The following is a 17,928-nucleotide window of genomic DNA, read 5'->3' on the forward strand; positions in this document are numbered from 1 at the left end:
AGCCAGCTGCAAAGATCTGCACCACTGCTTTCCTTTTCTCTCTCTGCTTGCGTGCGTGTGTAATCTTTCAAGTGTTCGAGCGCGTGTGTCCGAGTTGAACATTTTGCGTTGACCCCACATAGAGCAACACACACACACACACACACACACACTCCCACACTAACAGCGATCAAGCTTCAAGCAGAGTGGTTTTCAAGAACCCCTTACACTCGCCTTGGGGGACGGAAGCGCTGTGCACTCGTCGTTGTTGTGTGTGTGTCGAGTGCATCCACAAACTGGCAAGCCTCCCATTGTTCCAGCTGTATCTTCAATGTTTCAGACGTGCTGTGGTATTTCTGCCGTGCACGGGGGTCTTCTGCGAGGAGGTATATGGAAATGCAACGTCTCAACAGCACAGTCGCTGTTTAATAATTCAGCCTTTAAGTGATTTTAACCATTAAAATTAAGTGAGAAGTATATAAGTATACGAAAAAAAGTGGTATCTTTTTCCAAGAGTAAGGTCTCTATAAGAAACAATCATTTCAGACATGACTTTTCCTTTTGTGAAAGTCTTCATTAGTAGAGTCTGGCTCCGATCCCAGAGTAAGATAGAGGAATGAGCTAAAATAACTTTAATGTCCACCTTTACTCCTAAACTCAATCATTCATCGTTTATTAGAAGGTTTTAAGTTAAATCCGTGTCATCCAACATATCATTTGTCCTCTCATTGGCACAGAGTAACGAGCACGTGCTTCCTAATACAAACATCAGCGATGTAAAGGATTTTTAAGGCCAGGCTTTCTTTGGACTTGCATATAGATCACCAGTGGCAAGACTTAAACATGTCTTTTCATAGTGTTTATGCAGCTGGAGTGCATGCATTATACAGTATGCTACTCATGACAGCATGGGTAGTGCAGACTTCTGAGGGAAAACTGTCAGAACATTTTAGATTTTACGAGAAATGGCTCCAAAGTCTCACGACTGTAGTTATTCCCGGGCAGGTTTTTTTTTTTTTCCTTTTCTCCATACGATCAAATTAATTTGTACGTCACTTTTCTTGTTTTACAACCCAATCAGTACTACACTTTAAGACACAAATTCACCACAAATGATGTTGTCCAAGGATAGGGATCATTTCTATCCATCTACATGTTTGCTAATATCCGAATTAATCTTTTTTTTTCCTATGATGATCCCAATTCTTCCATGTGTTGGTTTCCAGGCATAGAATCACACAGGCTTAGATCTGGTTACCAACTATCTGGGGATAACTGGTCCCAAAGGACACATCTGTATTTCCTGACCGGTTGCCGTGGTTGCTATGAAATTGATTGCTAAAGCCCCGTTCACATAGGAATAGAGCCCGGTCAGTAACCAGGAGGTCCTGCTCATCGAGTGGTGGCTAAACTGTGAAAAGCATGATGAAAACTGGAAGCAGAGCCTTCAAAATAAAAGTTTTGCCTTTTGGAACATATTGGTAGCAGCAATAAGGCACAGCTTTTACTTTGAGGGTTTGCTTTGCAGTTTTTCTAAGTTTCATTACAGCTCAGTGGGGTACAGGCAGCTGGTCAGGGAATAAACGTTTCTCTATTGAAACCAATTGTTGCAGATGGTCGCTAAACGCACTCTAGGCTAGTAAATGCATCTCTGAGACATATACTTACCTTCTTATTGGCAATTAACCAAACAGTAATTTGTATTATTTGTCAGATTATTGCATTCAAATTGTTAGAGTGAGCACCAAACATGGCCCAGTTCAGCAACTTGGATTTGAAGCTGCACAGAAAGGTAACGTTCTTCTTGGCACCCACCTTTCGTTGAAAGTGGACACACGCCGAAAAACTACTTAAGGCTGTGTAAAATCTTACAATTGTCACAGTTGTCATGAAAAAGGGGAAATTGACTGTAGAGCCCAAAAGCTTTCTTACTTTTATTTTTTGCACCTGGCTTAAAAACAGCTTTTTAATGCTGCAAAGCAGTTTAACATGGGAGTCTGTGGGGATTAACTCAGCAGGGACCCTCATAATTCAGCAGACCATCTGCACATATTTTAAAAGTATCCAGAACAGAGTGAGGAGCGGTGAGGGGGCGGGCAGACTGTCAGGTTAAGCGCTCCTGTGTGAGGTTTCCATCGAGGCCTAGCGTGGACCTTGACCTGCTGAACCTACTCGTAGATTTCAAGACTCGATGAACGTTCGAAATCTGAAACTAGATCCTGATCCAAGACCCACACATTTTTCTTTATCTCATCCCTGACGGAGAGTTTTTCTCACAGATTAGCTGCCACTCTGAACTGTATTTAAAGACTTACCTGACTGAGGTGCAGGTGAGAATTCCCACATCTTGCGCAGTCTAATAAGACATTAGCCGCTCTTTAACCTGCCAGCTCCTTATTACAAAGTCAGTGTGATGCCAGATTGGTCCGATTTGCAAATCGTGCTGTGTGTGATGCATCATTCATGCTCCAACTGCTTCAGAAAAACAACGTCTCCATTTCGACACAGTTTCTGAAGCAGACTACGTTCTGCTCCATGTGAGAGATCCTGATCTGCAGCTCCAAAAGGTTTCACGTGTAAAAAAATGGCTTTTCACTCCTTCCTTCCACTCAGACGCATAGCATGCAAAAGCAGAAATTACTTGTTAGTAAACTAATTTTAAACATAACTCAAAAGAGCCTCAAGCGTTTTCCTTTTTTCTAACGAAACGGCCCAAAGCCAACCTGAAAACTTCATTGGGTTGCAGAATATAAAGCCATTAAGGTGTCAACACTGAAGGCACACTTGAAATTGTAGCTATAAATCTTTATAGTTGAGGGCTTTGTTAGCCTTGCAGCAGCGGCTCCATTTTACAAATTTATAGCGGGTGCCGAGCTCTGGTTTTGAGCTACCATCTGCTTGAGCTACAGTGCTGCCGTTTCCTGCTTGTTGATTTCAGCATATCAGAGAACCCGCAGACTGTGACTTTAAAGCAGTATTTATCATCTGAGGGCTGAACTATATTTTCTCCCGCAAGCTCACATCTACTGTCTTTCCTCAGAGACCCGAATGCCGAATTATCGTATATGTAGGTTTAAAAGCAAGCCTGTGTTTGAACGAGCCCTTTTGATCTCAGCGGAGTTTCTCTGATGTTTGTTGTCTGTGTCGAATGTTTCTTGAATAAAGCTCATTTGAACCGATGTGCTGGCGTTTGCAGGCCCGTCCTTCTCCATCGCCATCAAGTCGGACGATAGCAGCGTTTATCCGTGGGAAACGGCAAAGATGGAGTGCTCGCTCAGCGTCTCCGGATCCTCGCCAAAGACTGGTACAGTGCACACACACAGCATATATGGAGGTACTGTATGTGAGGTTTTCTCACGTGCACTCATAAATCACGATCTGCAACTGTTGCAAGCTCTTTTCATCTTTTTCCACGCGTGCATCGAGACACTGCTGCAGCTCCCACATGTGCAAATTCATACAAACATTTCCTTTTGCCTTCTTCACCTGTCAACCTGTCAGCAGCAGCCTTAATAAGAATGATGTGACGATTAAGAGTTCTGCATTTTTTCTCTTTCCTTTGTGGTTTTATATTCGGGGCTTGGTTACTTGGTTCACTGTGCTAACATTTCTATCCAGGCTGCTTTCACTCATATTGACTTTGAGGTCTGTACTGTTAGGTTTCAGTTTCTTCTGATATGAGAAACCACAGGTTAAAAAGGGGGAAACAGTAAACAATATTGTGTCACATCAGAATGCCAGAGTGAAGGGTTTGCTTTCAGTTAGGTGGTCTAACCAGTGCTGTGACTCAAAGCAGCAACCTTGCCAAGTTTGTTGAATTTGCAAAGAGTTGAACAGCCCAGCCTTCCTACCACCAGCATCAGGTCAAAATCTGTAATCCTGTGACACAGATTGTTATTGAGTTTATACAAATTCAATTATTGGTGGGCAGGTTAATTATTTAATCAGCAGAACATGAATCAATAACAGCTTCAACACACTTTCCACCCACTGTGGCGGCTGCACCTTATCTTAAATTGGCTGTGGTTAATTAAATTGCCATACACAAAGCATAGACTGTATATAAAAGATGGACACGATGGCCTGAAAAGTAAGGCCTAGATTATACTCCACTGCAGACACAGAGAAGGAGGAAGTCCTTCTTTGAGGTCCACTTTGAGTCTCCCTGGTGTGCGTTCATAGAAAATCCACACGGTCACAGACAAACAGTCACACGGACATCCACAAGAACCCTTGGGCTTATTGTCTGATGATAGAATTTCCATGATTGGGTCCTTAGTGGACCCTAGTGCACACTAACAGACTCGCAGAAAGTGTAATCCCGACTTAACCCTTTAAAACCGGTCAGAGCGGGCACGCTCCGTTTTTCGTAACTATTTTTAAATCCCGGTAGCTCTGCAACCATGTAAGCTAGCGCAATAATTGTTTTTGCATATGAAACCGGAGGAGTTGTACTTGCATCTTATGCCATCAGCTTGTCCTCAGTCACAGTTTCCTTCCACATATAGCTTTGCAAAAACTGCATAAAAAGCACTTGCAGCAGCAAAAACATAATATTCCAGAAACACGCTTTTCCGATCCGATCAGCTGTTTGTAACACTTCCTACGTCCATCAGCGCGAACGATCGCATGTCCGCCATGACCTGCCCGAAACCGGAAGTGACGTCATTTTCGCAGAAAAGTAGTTTTTTACCATCAAGGCCTCATGAGCCTATACTGGTGTTTTTAAAAGTTATGTTTGACTTTATGACTTTCTGTGTGGTTTCTGGGATGCTTAGGACTCATATTGCACTGCTGGAAATAGTTTATTTTGATGCATATGCTGCTTTTTTGCAAATTTGCAGTATAATATTTATTTTAGTTTTTCCTGCAGTATATAAAAATTGGTGTATTTCAAAAATAAAACTATGAAGACACTCAAAATAAATTTCCTGTGGGGGGAAACTATTTTGTGCAACTTTTTTGTATTTACAGTTTTGAGGGATAAGCCTCTTAAATTTCTCTAACTAGAAATATATGTTAACAAAACAATTTTCAATTTTTTGGTAGTTTATTGCACTTTTTTTGCAATTTATGTAATTACTATGCACTTAATGCAGACATAGTATTAAAATTTAGGCTGTAATGGTTGTATTGATGTATAGCAACTTGAAATGCTCCCAAAAATGGCTCCACAGCATGTAAAAATATAATATAAGCTCTGGCGGACTTGGTTCTATGGTAGGTCTTAAAGGGTTAAAGAGGACACCTTTACTACTGCTTTTGCCCAGCAGGGTGCGCTACCAGTGGTTGAAAAATGCTGCCCAATTATAAATATAATATAATATAATAATATACAAATATTCCACATGATGCACTTGATTTTTGTGTGTGTAAAAACCGGTCAAATTATTCCTGGGATGATAAAACTCTGAGCCACTGACACAGTGCTGGTAGTCTTATTATTAATCCAGTAATCAGTGAGCTTAATTATTAGACTCTGCGCCATCATAACGTCTGTTTTTCCGCAGAATGTTGATGCGCTCACTTCTCTTCATTGCAGCTCCTTTAAAGGCTCACAGACACACACTCACTCATACACTACCACACTTGAGCGCACAAAGACACCTGCACGTGAACATCAGATCTACCTCATCCAGGAAGTGCTGTCAGAAGTCTTTTTCTTTTTTCTGTCTTTTTTTGGCCTCCTGCTCATGTAAGAAAACCTTCCAAGAAAACAGATTAAAGGCTATTTTATGCCGTAGTTTGCTCGTATGTATACTTCATTTCATTGGCAGCCTGTCCAGGGTGTACCCTGCCGCTCACCCTGTGACATCTGGGATGGGCTCCAGCCTCCCAGCGACCCTGAAAATGATAAGCGGATGAAAATGGGTGGATTAGTGCATTATTTATTAATTCATTTTTGCATTTAGAAAAGTGTTTTCTTTAAATCTGATTATTGTGTGGCCTGTAAACACTCCAAACCCTTTAGTTCTATTGAAACGCTGTTTGCAGACTATTAAAATTTCTAAGAATATACATTTGATAGCTGCAGACTAGACTGAACATACTAATTTATACATGTTTTAGTCGCATGTTTTAAGCTGTAAACTGGTCGTATGAATATATGCAATAGAAGTTAAATAGAATTTATTATTTCCATTACTTTACATGCACAATGTTCTGTGACACTGGAAAGTCCCCATGGCACACCAATGGATGCCTCCTGTGGGAACCATCTGCAGTATAACACACTACTTCTTCTTTCTTTTCTCGGTCCATCTATATCTCCGTCTGCCTCGCCCCCCCCCTCCTCCGTCTCTCTTTCTCCATCACTGTAAACATCCATTCATCTTACGCCCTCCTCTTCCTCTTCACTCTGTACTCTTTAACTTGAACACATCACACGACGGTGCGCATAACTCACCACCTCGCTCGGCCCAGCTGTCACTGTTTCCCTCCGATTTCTCTTTGCGTCCTTCCTGCCCCGTCCAGCATGCGTTTTCTATATTATATCCACATAGTGAGCTGATCAAGCACAGATGGATAGTTAATACTGCATTTTAACAAGCAGAGATGAATACAATTTTTCTTTTTTTAATCCAGTTTTTACAGCCAAACATGATTATTTTTGCGCCTGTGTCCTTGTAGGTGTGCATATGTGTGAGCATTAACACAGATGTGTAGAGCTGCAGGGATTGTGGGGGGTTTGCACCAGGGAGCGGAGCCTTCCTCTCCATGACAGCTGATAAAGATGCTACACGTGGCTATTGATGTGTTCATTGTAGGAGGAGAGAGAGTCAGGAAAAGCATGTTGTGCACATCAAATGGTTTATGTTCTGCTGTTGGCTGTTAGCCTTCCTCAGACAGGCAGTTTTAACGTTTAAGAATAAATACTGTGTGTGGCCATCAAGTCAAGAAGTCTCTTTAGGCTTTCTGTTAAAGCAAGTCACCTGGATTCACTGAGGAGTCAGCTGGTGACAACATTTCAACCGTTTCAAGCTAACGTACGCCTAATTAGCTAGCTAATAGCTTCGGCTAGCAAAAATCTGTCATTTCACTGGGTAAAAATAGTTCCGTTTTTTTACTTTTCTCATGAGTATCTCAGTAGAGTCAGAGGCAGAAGTTTCGGAGATAAAAACTGTCTCTAAGCTCGTTTTCTTTTCTTTTTTTCTGCCATTACGATGGCGCACGTTTCCTGATTTGTGCTTCCTGTGGTCGGGGTTTAAGTTAAACTGTAACTAACAGGCTCAGCGCTAATTGCAAATCATTTGTCACTTCAGCATGTGTGTGCTGAATTACTTGGGCATTTCTGTATCGGTGATCATGCTCTCAGCGCAACATCTGGTTCCACTTTGTGCATGAATGAAGGCGCTTTGAGTCACACTTTGCTCTGCAAGTAACATGTGGTCTGAAAATCGCTCTCATTCAGCACCTGATCGGCTTTCATTTGTTCCCTCTTTTATTTATTTCTGTTTTCTGACAATCGCAGTGGGTTCCTGAAACAGCTGGCAGGTTGTAGCAGATGCGACTCAAACAGGAGTGAAGGGGGGAGTGCGTCGGGGACTATTTACGGCTGCGGATTAACGTAGCACAGCTGGAGCGGTTCTTTATCATATATGAAATACATGTTTATTAATAAAGTAACATGTTATATACATCCAGGGGAAGTATACACCCACCAGTCACTTTATTTAGCACACTTTGTCATGAAGAGTTAAGCTAGTTACCTTCACAACTGTCTTAATTCTTCATGGCACAGATTCAAGAAGGTGACGGAGGTTTTGGTCCATATCCACGATGTGAATTTCCTGTGCCACCACATCCCAAAGGTGCTCTATTTGATTTAGATATGGTGACTATGGAGGCCATCTGAGTACAGTGGAGTTATTGTCACACCCTCAAAACCTGTTTTGGGACATCACACATTATCCGGCTGGAATCATGATTTCATGTTGCGTATACAATCCTGACCTTAACATCTAGTTGAGTTTAGAGCTCATCAGACCAGGCAGCGCTTTTCCAATTTTCCAATCTCCAATTTTGGCGAGTCCGTGTGAACTACAACTTCAGTTTCCTCCTCTTAGCTGTAGGAGTGGCATCCTGTGTGGTCTTCTGCTGCTGTAGCCCATCTGCTTACAGGTTTGACGCGTTGTCCACTCAGAGATGCTCTTCTGCATAATTTATCTATAACAAATGTATATTTGAGACAGCTTGGCCATGCTGGCTGGATTTTTTTCCTCTCAGACTAGTCTCTGTGAGGGTTAGAGAGAGTTAGACAGATTTAAATGCACAGACAAAATACCGAGCTGTATCAGTTCATGTTTGATCTTTGAACGCTTGCTATAAATAGGCATTTTTCTGGGTAATAACACGTACGGTTGTATCATCGTACGTATCGCTGCGGATGATCATGTGACCATAGAGTTCTTCTGTGATCTAGCTAACCGCAAACACTGTTTATATTTAGGGGTTAAACAGCTGTGACAGGCAGGTGTGTTTAAGTCGGCGAAAGTGGTCGAAAGCGGGACAAGTATCCATAACAAACAGATTACACACGAGTTAAAGGACCAATTAGGAAACTGGAATCGAGTGACATGCAGCAACAAAGGTGTGGCGTGTAGGTTTCCCGAGTTTGGACAACCGCCAAACCTCGGCTTATGCAGGTGTCCTTACATCAAACACACAAAGCGTTTTCTTGGGTGTGACAGCAAGTTGTATGATAACACTCGTGTATGTGTGTGTTTTAATACAAGTGATTTGTTACTGCCTTGACTCTGAAGCTTATTGTTGTGACACAAGAAAGAAACTAAGAAATTACTGAAGAGGTTGAGTGTGTGAGTGTGTGTGTGTGTGCGTGCGTTAGAGAGAACAGTACATTCCTTAGAGATGGCCAAAAACAGCTCTCCTGTCGGAGCTTGCTTTAACAGCGGGCATGGTGAAACACAATTGCGAACATAACATCCCGCATTGTTCCTCACTGCTTAGTCATTCAGTGTTCACTGTTACGCTGACTCAGCCCATTATTAGTGAAGCTACTGACTCCATACGTGCGTTGCTACGTCAACATTTATGGAGCAACGTTACATGAGTCAAAGGAACCTTTATCATGTCGCTCTATAAAAAATATTTTTTACAAATGAGCAGGATTGAAGTCGGTTATCATGTCATCCACAGTAGACTGTAATTGTGCAACTAATTAATAGTAGATTTTATCCCAATTGGAAGCTTAGGGATAGAATTGCTAGCCAAGGAGACCCTTGTGTTCAAACAGGATAACTTCCCAATTGCAGATTGTTGATGTTTGGTGCATGACGAATTCTGATCAGTAAAATGGTAAATAGCCTGTATTTATATAGCGCTTTTCTAGTAAGGACCCCAAAGTGCTTTACACAACCAGTCATCCACCCATTCACACACTGGTGATGGCAGCTACATTGTAGCCACAGCCACCCTGGGGCGCACTGACAGAGGCGAGGCTGCCGGACACTGGCGCCACCGGGCCTTCTGACCACCACCAGTAGGCAACGGGTGAACGACACAACGACCAAGACTGTCCAAGCCGGGGCTCAAACCGGCAACCTTCCGATTACAAGACGAACTCCCAACTCTTGAGCCACAATCGCCCCAAGTAGGAATTCGGTTTATAAGTCAAAATTATTGCGTAATGAATAACCACTTCCTATGAGGTTTACTGGATGCCCTGTTAGACGCATGGATAACTGGATTCAGGTGCCACAAGAAAGAAATGCATCTGTCACGATCCCATGAAAGGTGATTCTTTAACCTGCTCTTCTCTCTTCTACCATCATCAAAGCATCTATGACAGGGTTGTCCAACTCCAGGCCTCGAGGGCCGGTGTCCTGCAGGTTTTAGATCTCACCCTGGGTCAACACACCTGAATCAAATGATTAGTTCATTACCAGGCCTCTGGCGAACTTCAGGACATGTTGAGGAGGTAATTTAGTCATTTAAATCAGCTGTGTTGGATCAAGGACACATCTAAAACCTGCAGGACACCGGCCCTCGAGGCCTGGAGTTGGACACCCTGATCTATGAGAAGATGCCTTCTAATCATAATGATGGGCATGCTGTAATTCATGCTTCCTGCACCATGTGGTACATTTTCAACCATCTTGCTACATGACTCAAACATGGAGTCTGTCTGGTTTATATCATATATATCTATAAAATGCTTACTCAAACATCCCTTAATGTCAAAGGTGTTTAAATTGTTCTTAAACCCAAACCTACAAAAATGTATTTGCGCTTCATCTTTAGTGCTAATGTGCATGTTAGCATTTATTAGTGGCCGACCGATATATGATATCAATATTTGGGGATTTAAATATTTGATAGAGACACAGGAAGCCACAGGTTTCTGTAACATTTGCTACGTGTAGTTATTTGGGAGTTCGTGTTAAGATAATCTCGCTGTGTGGTTTAAAAAATAATTTTGGTTTGCTCACAAGCTTAAAAACAACAGTTACCAGCAGAGAAGTTGCAGAGCGCCCTCTGATGGACAAACTATGCAATATCAACACTAATAACAGGGTTAAAGCGTGTGCTCCAGTCTCTTCTTTACATTTTTATTTTCATTTATCAGCCATTAGCAAATGGCCAGTATCAGTCAATGGTTGGTTCTAGCATTTAGCTCAAAGCATCATGAATACATAATAAGTCCTAAGTTCAACTTGTGTGCATGCAGTGAAAGTGCAGCTTTTAGTTGGCTTTTAACTTGTGTGTTTAATTAGTTTTTAGCAGTACCACACACCGATACCTCCGCACAGCCGCTGGAGTTGTAGGTAATTATTTTTCAGAAATCTGATGGTGCGTGGGATAACTTCACACGATTATTGGCGTTCAAATCGCATTTCAATTACCGTCACCGCTTTCATCACCTTCTGCGTGGGGAGTTTCACGACCCCGATGATGACGGGAGAATTAATTGTGGACAAATATGTCAGGTTTACAGGATGTTATTCCATAATGATCGGATGCTCTCTTCCTCCCCGCGCTGAGATTACTTTGATCCTTTGTTCTTTTAGAGTTAAATTTAGACCTAATTTACTAATCAAGCAAGACTACCACCCTCCACGGCATACAGTAATTGGACAGTGCAATCATTTGTAAATTAAAGTTTATGGAAGATCTTTAAAGGTTTTTCCTACCGTAACTCAAAGATTGATGTGTGTTTGTCTCGCTGTGTTTTTGACCCTGTGTTGTTTTGCTTTTGATTAACTCAACGTGCTGCGTGTGGCCATGCAGCCTTCATTACCCGAGGAATGAATGTTGTTGCACTCGTGGAAGTCTGCACTTGTCAGATGTTGCATACTAGATGTCAGTGGAGGGGAGATGACATCACCATTAGAGATGGTTTTCTTTGTGTTTTGAAGCAGTGCCTCTAAAAGTGTGACACTTTTCACAAGATACCACTGTTTTTAACAGCCTGAAATTCTATTGTTTAAGTAACAGCATATCACTCTGTACCTGCTGGGGAAGGCATACAGCTCTATTCCTCAGTGATTCACTAGTACAGACACACACTGTTCTTTCCCTTTCCAAATGAGGCTTCAGGCAAGCAAAAAGAAAGCTAGATGGCTACAATTAGCAAATGCCAACCAAGATGGTTGTTAAAGGTGCTAAACTTAACCGGTGAGCTCGGGAAAACAAATTTGCATTTGAAGCAGCTTTCTTCTAAGTATTTTGTATCACTGCTGTTTACTGTAGTGTGTCTCATAGAAGTGCACAAAGATATTTATAGTAAAAAGTAAACATTGCATTATTCCAAGAAGGTTTTGGTGAAAATTCTTGGGTAATTCTGAGGAAAAACAAATGATATTGAATCCTGTTGGCACAGCGACCATGCCTACATTTGTCTGCCAGCAATCCCTCCAGGTCCACAGCCTAAAAACACGGCGTGGAATAAAACCTCGGTACTGGCAGTCTTTTCCTGATTATCTGATTGTGTTTAATTCTTTTATTTATTAACCCTTTAAAGCCGGTCGGAGCGGGCACGCTCTGTTTTGCGTAACTATTTTTAAATCCCAGTAGCTCTGCAACCACGTAAGCTAGCGCAATCATTTTTTTTGCATATGAAACCGGAGGAGTTGTACTTACATCTTATGCCATCAGCTTGTCCTCGGTCACAGTTTCCTTCCACATATAGCTTTGCAAAAACTGCATAAGAAGCGATTGCAGCAACAAAAACATAATATTCCAGAAACACGCTTTGCCGATCCGATCAGCTGTTCATAACACTTCCTACGTTGGATTAGACGTCAGCGTGAACTATCGCATGTCCGCCATGACCTGCCCGAAACCGGAAGTGACGTCATTTTCACGGAAATGTAGTTTTTTACCGTCCGGGCCTCAATGAGCCTATACTGGTGTTTTTAAAAGTTATGTTTGACTTTATGACTTTCTGTGTCGTTTCTGGGATGCTTAGGACTCATATTGCACTGCTGGAAATAGTTTATTTTGATGCATATGCTGCTTTTTTGCAAATTTGCAGTATAATATTTATTTTCATTTTTCTTGCAGTGTATTAAAATTGGTGTATTTCAAAAATAAAACTATGAAGACACTCAAAATAAATTTCCTGTGGTGGGAAACTATTTTGTGCAACTTTTTTGTATTTACAGTTTTGAGGGATAAGCCTCTTAAATTTCTCTAACTAGAAATATATGTTAAAAAAACAAAAACGATTTTACATTTTTTTGTAGTTTATTACACTTTTTTGCAATTTAATGTAATTACTATGCACTTAATGCATACATATTATTAAAATCTAGGCTGTAATGGTTGTATTGATGTATAGCAACTTGAAATGCTCCCAAAAATGGCTCCACAACATGTAAAAATATAATATAAGCTCTGGCGGACTTGGTTCTATTGTAGGTCTTAAAGGGTTAATATGTTTGTTCCTTTAAATGAATTACTCTAGCATATACCATATAGCAAGTTTACCAAGCTAGCAACTGGATTGTATAATTTACTAGAAGAAGACCCAACCAAAACATTTTATAGAAAGTATGGACCGTAGGTCAATCAATCAATATAGGTGGTATTTACCGTAGCCAGCCGCTGATTGTTTATGTAGTTTGGCCGATACAGGTGTTGGTGCTTACTTCAACTTAATATACACTGTATGGGGAAAAGCATTGGGTCACACCTCTAAATCTTTGCATGCAGGTCCCAGTACCACAGATGTATAAAGTCAAGCATCTACCCATGCAGTCTGCCTTTCCAAACATTTGTGAAGCAATGCATTGTTCATTCAAGCATGATGCTATAATAGGGCTTCACCGTTGCATTCAGTTTGTGAGATTTGTGGAATATCTGGGAGGGAACAATCAGCTGTAAGTGGTATTATTGCAAAGTAGAAGTGTTTGGGAGCCACAGCAACGGCCACAAAGTCGCTCCAAACCTCCTCCCTTTGCAAAAGTGTCTCCTGGCCAGAGAAAGACAGGATTGGAGTTTATATGAAGTGAAAATGATTGTATGGACAAATCCGCATAGAAGTATCGCCCAGCTCTGCAGTTTGGAGACAAGAACCTCTGACAAACTGAGTACTGCACACCTGCAAATCACCAACCCACAGACAGACACATGATGGACAAATGACTGCCTGCTGATGAAGGGTTCCAAAGGTTTTGTCGACTGAGTGCCAATTTAGGGTGCCAGCGTATGAGTGAGCGCCGCACACGAGCAACACAGAAACACATCGAGTGTTTCCAGCGTGTCTCTGTGTAGGACGGGGGTTCATGTTAGAATTGAGTTTTTTAGTTTTTGACAGTTTTTTAAATCATTAGTCGGGTGGCGTTTACATTTCTTGACACCAGCTATACTTGTCAGTGCTGCCGTGACGGGAACAAGAGATGAAATTAAGCACAAATATTCACTTAACCATGCTCTGCAGCGCTGTGCACTGGAAGCTCGTGCCACATTACTGCTGAGGAGGTGGTGGCAACCAAAACGGCGCTAAAAGGAGATGTGACGTTGGCCTTAATTTGGTTAGACTGCTCATGTTGCCTTTCTCATGAGACACAAAAGATTTATTGATGTAGTTTAAACAAATTAACCCAGTTTGTGTGTTTATAGTAGAACACAATAACTTGTTTTTAAAAATGCGCAGTTTGAAGTTGTATTTTAAAATCAGGTTGGGCGATAGATACACAACGATACTCGCTTTCGCTCCTCTCCTCATTTCCTCTTCAGTCTCGCCTCCCTTCTCTCCACTCTCACCAAATAACCCAGCTGTCTTCGCAGGGCCGACAGGCAGCCGTTAATTAGCCAATCTCACGCTCCGTTAGCCGGCCGGGGACACAGAACGAGGTAGAGAAAGAATAGACCCAGAGCTGGAGAGAGATGGGAAGAGATGGCGGGAGTGAATGGTTGAGGGTGGGGGGGGGGGGGTTGTGGTGGGGAGCTAAACAGATTGTTAAAGTGAGTGAGAGTGGAAGAGAGTGAATAGAGGAGGCAGTAAATGGAGGGAGAGTCGTTGGAGAACACCATGCAAAGTTTCCTAAAGAGAGAGATGAGGACGAGAGGAAGGCCGGGAATTAAAAGTGGCGAGAGAAAGAGTTCAGTAGAAAGAGAGGGATGAAGAGCGGATAGATGGGGAAGTGTAGGAAGTGGTGATCTGACAGAAAGACCAAATGATTCTCCGTTTAATGTTTCTGGTGAACTAATAATTTTTAGTACTCAAAACAAAACAAAAAAACCCAAAGAAAACAGCCAACACACAGTCCATTCAACAACTGTTAGTTGAGTTGTAGTTTATATGTATCGTTATTGGACACCCTGAGTTTGAGGATGACAGATTTGCCCATTAAGTCCATCTTTGTGTGCACTTGGACAAAGAGTCCAGCCCAGGGGTAGGCAATTCCAGGCCTCGAGGGCCGGTGTCCTGCAGGTTTTAGATCTCACCTTGGGTCAACACACCTGAATCACATGATTGGTTCGTTATCAGGCCTCTGGAGAACTTCAGGACATGTTGAGGAGCTAATTTAGCCATTTAAATCAGCTGTGTTGGATCAAGGACACATCTAAAACCTGCAGGGACACCGGCCCTCGAGGCCTGGAGTTGCCCACCCTTGGTCCAGCCCCACCCACCCCACAATCAACAGGACACCAGGTTTAGCTTGTCAGCTCTACCTGTCCCGGTTTCAAACTGTACAGATGCCTGAGATTCATAGGTCTGTATTTTTTTTTCCTCCTCTTTTTGAATTTTTATCCTCAGCCCAGTGGCCTGAGGCATTACACCAGGGGTCCCCAACTCCAGGCCTCGAGGGCCGGTGTCCCTGCAGGTTTTAGATGTGTCCTTGATCCAACACAGCTGATTTAAATGACTAAATTACCTCCTCAACATGTCCTGCAGTTCTCCAGAGGCCTGGTAACGAACTAATCATGTGATTCAGGTGTGTTGACCCAAGGTGAGATCTAAAACCTGCAGGACACCAGCCCTCGTGGACTGAGATTGGGGACCCTGCATTACACACTTGGGTTGTCCCATTTTTCACGAACACGGTATATGAGAAACATTGTTAGAGGGGATTTGTTGACATTCACAGTCAAGGACAAAGTGATTAGATTTTGCTATTCAAGGTCATGGTGAGCCAACGTAGAGCAGATTAGTTGGAGTTTTAAGCTTATCGAGGCAGAATTTCACACATTTCTAATTATAAAAGCACAAAATCATAGCGGGATGGCATTTTATATCCGATGGACAAAGGTGTAAACTACAACTTTTTTTTTTTTTTTTTGAATTATTTACTCATATTTATATATCCACATCATGATGATATGGAAGCCCATTTCCGCCACACACAAAAAAGGATCCATAAGTCAAAATTTCGAGTTATTTTCTTGAAATTTTGAGTTAATAAGTCAAATTTTCGAGTTACCGCTGCCAATCAGTAATCTATGTGAATGACATCATTTCCTTGTTACGCGGAAGCTGAAGCCCTCAGGTACAAATGCTACAGCTAAGCTAGCAGTATTACATCCAGTCATGAATGCATGGATGCTGAGTATTTTCAACGTGGCTTCAAAAAAGATGAAATCGTTGTGTTATTAGCTGAATCACATGGCGTTACTATCAGCAAACATACTCACAAAAGCACCAATTTGTTGCGACCCGCTTTTGAGTGCGCGTTCTGCGCCATATGCTTCCAGGTAACAAGAAAGTGACCTCATTCATGTTTTGTTTTTGTTTTTTTAGTGGCTGAAACGGGCTTCCATATGATGATACCTTTGTTTGACCTTTTTTTAAAGCAAAAAACAGAATCCTACAAGTTGTTTTTGACTCAGGTGTTAGTCAGTTCCTCATTTCCTGTTGTGCTCAGTCTGAGCTAGAGCAGGTCTAATTTCTTGTCTAATAAACCAAACCTCATCTGGAAAAAGTCAGATGAGTGGCCCATCTGGTTGTGCTGTTCTTGTGGTTCTTGCACAGCTTGCTCTGCACACAATGCAGGTAAAGCTTGTTATGCTTGTCAGTCCCCTTCTGCAGGGCTTTTGGATGTAGTTTAGTACAGCAGGTCATAATAATGGCTCTTAATCCACGTGCATATTAAACAAAAGTCAAGCAAATGACTCATGAATCATGTTTAAATTGCCTTGTAATAAATTTTTTATTGCAGCTTGTTTCAACAATTAAAGTACATAAAACTTGAGAAAAATTCAATAATCATTTGACTTAAAAAAATACCTTTCTGTGTCCCCTAGATGACTGCTAAAAGTCAGAACTACCTCTTTCAGGTTTTCAGCTCAAATGAAAGATGACTGAAAACATCAAATGCGGTGCCGTTCTGCTTATTTTTACTTTATTGAAAAAGTAGAGCAAATGGTTGGCAATCAAAAAGCAGGAAACAGAGCGCTAGAAGAGGAAAAGGGAAAGGACGGGTTTGACAGTCGAACACAAATTGAAAATGTTGCACAGAGTTGCACTGTGCCATAATTTTCACTCCATTACATCCCACAGTTAAACCGGAGTAGGAACAGAGATGCAGCTTTGAAGAAATCCTTGGAAACAGCAGATCACAGTGTCATCAGACTGCCAAGGCAGCAGTTTTCAAGCAGAAGTGTCGCACATGCACAGATAAAACATCGTGACCGCACGCAGGGGGATTCTTCTGTTTGGGCTTACACTGCGTGCCAGTCAACAACAGAAAGTGTCAAAATGTTATAGAAGGCAGTGTTTCGTGGACGGCCAATGTGTGACATGATTGCATCATCAGTCAGGTTGATGGGGCAGTCTTGCGAAACAGCTAACTCTTAAAAATTCTATTCGGTTTCTGGTAAAACACGTCTGCAGAAAATATTTAGCAGCTCTGCTGAGACCAAAGACGCAGGTGGTAATGAAATGGGGGCGGCACAGTGGTTAGCACTGTTGCCGCACAGCAAGAAGGTCCTGAGTTCAATTCCACCATCAGGCCGGGGTCTTTCTGTGTGGAGTTTGCATGTTCTCGCTGTGTTTGTGTGGGTTCCCTCCGGGTTCTCCGGCTTCCTCCCACAGTCCAAAGACATGCAGCTTGTGGGGATAGGTTAATTGGATAATCCAAATTGTCACTAGGTGTGAATGTGCGAATGAATGTGAGTGCGACTGGTTGTCTGTCCCTGTGTGTTGGCCCTGCGACAGACTGGCGACCTGTCCAGGGTGTACCCCCTATGACAGCTGGGATAGGCTTCAGCGCCCCCCACGACCCTGAAAAGGATAAGCGGAAGCGAATGGATGGATGGATGGATGGTTTAATGAAACGTGTAATCATACATGGAGATACAGTGTTTAAGGTGCTAACGAAAGTGAAAGTCAATATTTGGTGTGACCACCTTTATTCTTCAGCACAGCCTGAACCCTCTTAGGCAGCTTTCTCATTATGTCTTTAAGTAGTCTTCAGGAATAGTTCTCTAGTCTTCAGGAATAGTTCTCTAGTCTTCAGGAATAGTTCTCTAGTCTTCAGGAATAGT

General features: G+C 42.1%; 1 protein-coding gene across 2 annotated transcripts in view; it reads left to right on the forward strand.

The window, feature by feature from the left end:
* ptgfrnb (prostaglandin F2 receptor inhibitor b) overlaps nucleotides 1-17,928 on the forward strand; it is a 91,671-nt gene that overhangs the window by 56,975 nt on the left and 16,768 nt on the right. The window contains exon 11 of one of the 2 annotated variants that reach the window (XR_014872183.1): nucleotides 3,176-17,839. Coding sequence is in view for 1 of the 2 variants with exons in the window: in XM_085149991.1 (XP_085006117.1) it covers nucleotides 3,176-3,283 (108 nt within the window). In the remaining variant the exon portion in view is untranslated. The remainder of the gene's footprint in view (nucleotides 1-3,175; nucleotides 17,840-17,928) is intronic. The other variant, XM_085149991.1, reaches the window with a different exon arrangement.

The sequence above is a fragment of the Neolamprologus multifasciatus genome, chromosome 23, assembly GCF_963576455.1.
Source record: "Neolamprologus multifasciatus chromosome 23, fNeoMul1.2, whole genome shotgun sequence".
Taxonomy (NCBI): Eukaryota; Metazoa; Chordata; class Actinopteri; order Cichliformes; family Cichlidae; genus Neolamprologus; species Neolamprologus multifasciatus.